This window comes from Neovison vison, chromosome 3 (genome assembly GCF_020171115.1).
Source record: "Neovison vison isolate M4711 chromosome 3, ASM_NN_V1, whole genome shotgun sequence".
NCBI classification, from domain to species: Eukaryota; Metazoa; Chordata; class Mammalia; order Carnivora; family Mustelidae; genus Neogale; species Neogale vison.
Window position 1 is genome coordinate 58,568,449 of NC_058093.1, and position 6,000 is coordinate 58,574,448.

The window sequence follows — 6,000 nt, forward strand, 5'->3', positions numbered from 1 at the left end:
GGAGCTGTGAAGTACATCAGTTCTAATGCTTGTTACTTTTTTCCCCATTATATCTCTTGCTTGTTCTTTTACTAGTTAGTCTGTGCATTCATGTTTCAGTAGATGGCACCCTGCATTGTGCATTTGCTTTCTATGCTACAGCAAGGGAAACAGCTGGTATGTGATTACAACTTGATGGAAAAGTATTCAGCTTAAAAAATGCAGGAGAATTGGTGTTGAGCTGTCACAAGACATGGGGCATAAGGTTAGATAATTGATATTTTGGCAGAAAAGGCAAAGAAATTAGTTTGTTTTGAAGGCCATGTTGCAGTTTAGGATTGAGAGTATTTCTTAATTTTTAAAAACACTTGGCCATTTTATTTGTATTAATAAAGCTAGTATGATAAATACAAAATTCTTGAATTGTTAGTAATGATGAAGAAAAGTGAAAAATTTGGGTTGCGTATTTCAGATTTTTATTTTATATCAATCACCACTACTTTTTTATACATTCAGCTATCATAACATAGCCTCAAATATATCTGCTTATTTTTGCTCTGTGTAATTTTCTTTTCTTCCTACTTTTGCTGAGTCAGTGAGTGGGTCCCAACTGAATTCTGTGAAAGGATCAAATCTGAACCAGTAACTCCTAATAGAGAAGGATAAACATGGGCTTTAAACATGGGCAGTAGAAGATTGGCTTACCAAATTTAGAAGCTAAATTGCTTCTAAGCTTTTTTCTTACTATTGTATAAATCTTAGTAAGAATTATCTTTAATGGAACAATTTTTTATTTATGTCATCAGTTTCCCATTAAAGTGATGCATATTAATCACTTGTACTTTTTCTTTAAACTGCAAGCAGTAAAATTTAAATATGATTAAATCTAACTTATTTTTGCTTACATACTCACAGTTATTACTGCTGCTTTTAAACATATTTTCTAAAGAAAATTATTTTAAATTTTAAAATAAATATTTTTAATATTACTATTTTTTGTGATAAAATTGTCACTTCTTAAAAAGGGAATTGAGTCAATGTTGTTATAAGCCTCTGCTCTAATATTTGAATGTATCTCGGTGCCTAGACAGACTTTGTATATTTACACCAACTGTACGCAGCTGTCCAGTAAAATGTTTATAAGAAGACAGTGATGTCGTGAAACTCAAATGCTTCAATTAGTAATACACTGTTTATTGTAAATGATTGGTTAACTAGAATGAAAGAGATTGGTTAAGGGAATGAGAATTAACACTGTATCAGGTGTTGGACTAGGCTGTCACTTTAAAAACATATTAGTAATAGGAGCCCAAAGGGATCTCTTAAAATTAACTTTTTGAGGTGATTCTCCTCAAAATACCAGAAATTAGATGTGTCAAGGTAATTTACCTATGTCAAGGTATGCCAGAGTAATATTTCAGGAAAATAAGATACTCTAGTCAACAAACATTTATTGAGCACCTACTCAATAATGCTCAATAATGCTGTTTTTTTCTTGCCCTACTAGATTCTTTTTTAGAAAGAATAACTGCAGTATTTTCAGAGTATTTATGTCTTGCTTATAGTGGAGATAGTTCTGTTGAATTGTGATTTTCCATACTTCAGTTGGGCAGCTATTGACAAGTTTCACTGTGTTCCGTCACAAGAAAGAGTAAAGAAGGCAAAGCGATGCACTATATAACAAGAGCAGAATAAGTCAAAAGGATGCATCCCATGTTAGATTTTGTTGAGTGATTAAATATTTGAGGTTTCAGAAAACAACTCATCAGTAGAATTTGTTTAGTACTTTAAAATTTGAAAACCAAAACTATACGTATTCCTATATGTTTTATTCATTGTTTATTTGCTTATAAATAGTGAAATTTGAATGGCTCTTAATCAAAATACATGTATAAGTTCATGTCTAGTGTACTAAGTATTAGTAAGAGACCTATAACTTAAGATTTCTGTTGGAAAATAGAAAAGATAGAATTTAATTTTTAAAGAGTCTTTAATTGTTGACTGTTGTTTCAAAACTACTGCTGTTTGATAATGGGTATTAAAATTTGCTGGTAGTAAAACTGAAAAATTTTTAAATATGTGAAGATAAAGTGCATTCATGTATATTAAGTGACTTCTAATCAAAGTTTAGCTGTGCCTTTAATGAAAAGAGGATTGAGTCATGTCTTCATGCTAATGCCATGGAAAGGTAATTTGTTTTCCTATAGGGGAATTTTGTGTTTATGCACATACCTACACAAAAAAATTAAATTTGACATTCATTGTAAGTTGATTTTAAATACAAATAACAGAAGATGTTTTTGTTTCCTGCAGCCCATTTGGAAGCCCTTTCCTAATCAAGACAGTGACTTATCATCGGTACTAAGTGGCACAGGCTCAGAACTGCATATACCTCGAGTGTGTGAATTCTGTCAAGCGGTTTTCCCACCGTCCATTACATCCAGGGGGGATTTCCTCCGGCATCTTAATTCACATTTTAATGGGGAGACTTAAGTTGCAGTTGAAAACAGCTCTGTGTGATGATTCTAGGTGATCATCAAGTTCTGTGTGATGATTTTGGGTTTGTAATACTATAAATAATTGATTGCAAACTTAGTTCAAGATTGTTTATTGAAAAATAGCTGGGTCAAGATTGTTTATTGAAAAATAGCTGGGTCACAGCTATTTGAGTTTTTCCCTAAACTTGCATTGTAACTTTTCTTTTATCATCTTTTAAAAGATCATTCTGTACGAAACTAATTCATTGTATTCATGTTTACAGTGTTTCTTACCTTAATTTATGTTTGTTTCAAATATCTAAGCTTATTGCTTGGATTTCTAGTTTGATCTGTTGAATTTGGTGATGTCAAATGTTTATAGGGTTTTTCACTTAAAAATTAGATTATTTATGCTATAGGTGATTTTTTAAAAAAATAAACCTATAATACAGAACAGCAGACAACATAAATGTCTAAGTAAATACCAAACCTAAGACATGTGTTGCCAAGTGATAAAATCACTGGTAGATTTAAACACTTTAGATTGTTTTGTTAATAATATACATAGTTTAAATTTTACTGTGTTTATAGCTACATGATGAAATGAGTTAAATATTTAAAAAATTACTTGTGTTGTGATCATTAAATGTATTCTTTGTTCCTGAGTGAAAAAAATAAAGGAATAAATCACATTTTGGGGAAGTTCATAACATTAATGTTTTCTAATAATAAAAGGGTGATGATATCAGATCTGGTGATATTTAATTATGAGTAGGAGATCACTTTGAATTTAAAAATTATTTTTCAAACCAAACTTGCTAAAGAAACTTTGTATTACCTGGGAGCAAATCTAAAGCTCTGTAAGGACTATCCATATACAGTGGTTTATATTAGAAATATTTACATTGTTGTTCAGAAATTGGTTATTCATTGTCAGCAGCCTGACTGATGACCACTGGAAGACATTTGAGAGAGAGGATACCAAATCAGAGGGCTGCAGAATTTTGTTTAATATGAGATTTGTCTTTCATTTTTTGACCCGGTGGTGCTTGTTTTTTAGGTTTCCCCTTGCCCTCCAATTTTTAAGAATGTTTGAGGCATGGCTTCCATTTTAGAAAGTGAACATTGATTTGCAACTCTCAAAACACGAATTTAAGTCTTCTTTGGAGTAAATGTATTTAAAAATTGGAGGGTTTTAGGATAGGGGAATTTGAGAGGCCCCTGTGCCTCAGTAAAGAGCCTTATCTCGGAAGAGGAAGAATGAGAATGGTGCCTCAACTTCTCAGGTTGCCAAGCACATCATGTTGACGTCTTCCTCACCAAGGTGACATAGCGATGATTAGGCATTCACTGTGAAGGGTTCTGAGATATGTACTTCTTTCCTCCATTGCCACTGGGGCTGAATGGAAATACCTAGACAATTATCCAAGTCTCCACCCTACCTCCCACCCACCCAGCACCACCACACACACAAAATTCAAAATAAAAACTTTTCAGCCTATACCAGCCAGAATACACCACTGTACCTATCTCATGGACGGGGATTCTTTTTTCTTCTTTTCTAGAAGAGAAAGAGCCCCTCACACAGTTGCCATCTACTAGCCTGCTGACAACCAGAGGAAATTATAGCCCAAAAAGTGACTCAAAGTGTTATGAGGGTCTCTTCTCCAGTCCACTCTTTCCCACCTCCAGCACTGTTAGTAAGAGCGGGAAACTTGTTTCCTTTTGGACTCCAGGGCTCCAACTTCCGAGGGACAAAGGCCCTCTTGGGCCACAGGAAATGCAGCCCCGAGAGCAGCCTCCAGTCCCGCACTGCAGAGGCGGCGCTGGCTGCGGCTTAAGAGGTGGAGTGGACACCCGTCAGGTCGCTCCCTCTGTCTCTCATTACTGAGTCGTGCAGGGGCTGCATCTTGGCATCTGCTCAGCGTGGCCGGGTAAGAACAGCTCCCAGGTAAAAAAGCTGCACACGCGAAACGCTGAGTCTGAAAAAACCACCCCCGCCGAGACGAGGCAGTTGTGAGCGGGATGCCTGAGAAGTGGGAGGTGAATGTCCTCGGGAGGGCCCCCCCCCCCGGTGCAGCTTTCCCCGGAGGCTGAGGCTGCTGCCAGCGGGGACATCTGCTTTCTTACACTCCAGCCTGGCTCACCCCGCCCCCTCAGCCCGGGTTGCGTGGTTATTTTACCAACACCGAGGGAGGGAGAGCTCGGGGAGGTAGAAAAGGGGTGGATGGAAGCTCAGGAGATGTTCTTCCCACTCCCTCACGTCCCCTCCTTTTTTTTTTTTTTTTTTTTCCCACATCTTTTAACCTTCAAGGTAAAGACTTTATAAATATGAAACGATAAACGTGTCCGCTGGCTCCCAAGCCCGCCTTCTGCTCGCGGGGCTCTCGGGTGCGGGGCCTCGCCCTTCTCTCCATCCTCCCCGGAGTCGGGCTGGTTTGGGCGGTTGGGCCGGGCGCAGGGGCCGCTCCGCCTGTGGCGCCTTCTCTCCCGGGCTGCTGCCTCGACAGCTGCTTGTAGCTACAGTAATTAGACTGTCAGTGCTTGTTAGAGGAGAGCGGGGAGAACACGCTTCTGACAGCAGATTCCGAGACTCCCCAGTTTGTTAATTTCGAAGAGATCTTTAAAGCATTAATTGAGGTCTCCCCAACTCTCCCCTCCCGCCCCGCTCCCCAACTCCTCCCTTCCCAAAAATATCTTCAAGAGAAGAGAATTCTCTCCGCGTGGAAGCAGTGTTTCCCGCAAAACTGCCAGGCCGCCCCCGACTCCCGCGCGTACACCCTATTTTACATATACGCATATACGCGCGCATGTATACGCGTTCGGTTAACTCGCGGAGGCCTCGTCCAAATAGGAACTAGGCTTGCATTTAAAATAATAATAAATAAAGAAGTAAATAAGTAAATAAATAAATAAATAAACTGGGGGGGGTGGGGTGGGGAGGGAAGCAGAAGTCGGGAAGAAAAGAGAAAAGCAGCAGGCTGATTACGAGGTGTCAAAACTGCCAGGAGCAAGAAGGTGATAGCAATCAGGGGTGAGAAGAGTGCGGCATTCGTGCGGGGCAACTAATTATCCGTCTCATTTGAGAAGAGCAGCATTTGAGGCAGCAGCGTTCGCCTGCTGAACGGTGACAGATTGGCGCGGAGGAGAGGGGAGGTGTTAAAACAATGGAGCCGGGCGCGCGAGCGCTGCTGCATGCTAATCAGCCCTCCCTCCGCCTGCCTGCCGCGCTCCCTCCTTCCCCCCGGCCTCCCTCCTCCGCGCTCCCTCCTCCCGCCTGCGGCGCTCCCTCCTTTCCAGCGGGCCCGCCGCCGCCGCCGCCACCACCCGCTTCCTGCTCCCTCGCTTTCCCGCGCGTCCTTCCCGCCGCTGGCGAGTGGAACTCAGCCACCGCTATCGCGTCCCTCGCTGGTCGGGAGCCCCCGCGCAGCTTGCCGCGGGCGTCCTCCTCTGGGCCCGGCCTAAGCGCGCCGCGGGCCAGAGCCACCCGGCGCTAGTGCGCCCAGCGCCCACCCCTGGGAGCCTCTTGGGGTCGGGGGAGGGG

At 41.2% G+C, this 6,000-nt stretch overlaps 1 protein-coding gene across 5 annotated transcripts in view; it reads left to right on the forward strand.

The window, feature by feature from the left end:
* Positions 1-3,221, forward strand: part of TANK (TRAF family member associated NFKB activator) — a 91,566-nt gene extending 88,345 nt beyond the window's left edge. For all 5 annotated transcript variants that reach the window (XM_044242195.1, XM_044242197.1, XM_044242196.1 and 2 more), the window contains exon 8: positions 2,293-3,221. In XM_044242195.1, coding sequence (XP_044098130.1) covers positions 2,293-2,472 — 180 coding nt within the window. In that variant the 3' untranslated portion in view covers positions 2,473-3,221. The remainder of the gene's footprint in view (positions 1-2,292) is intronic.
* Positions 3,222-6,000: the final 2,779 nt, after the last annotated feature.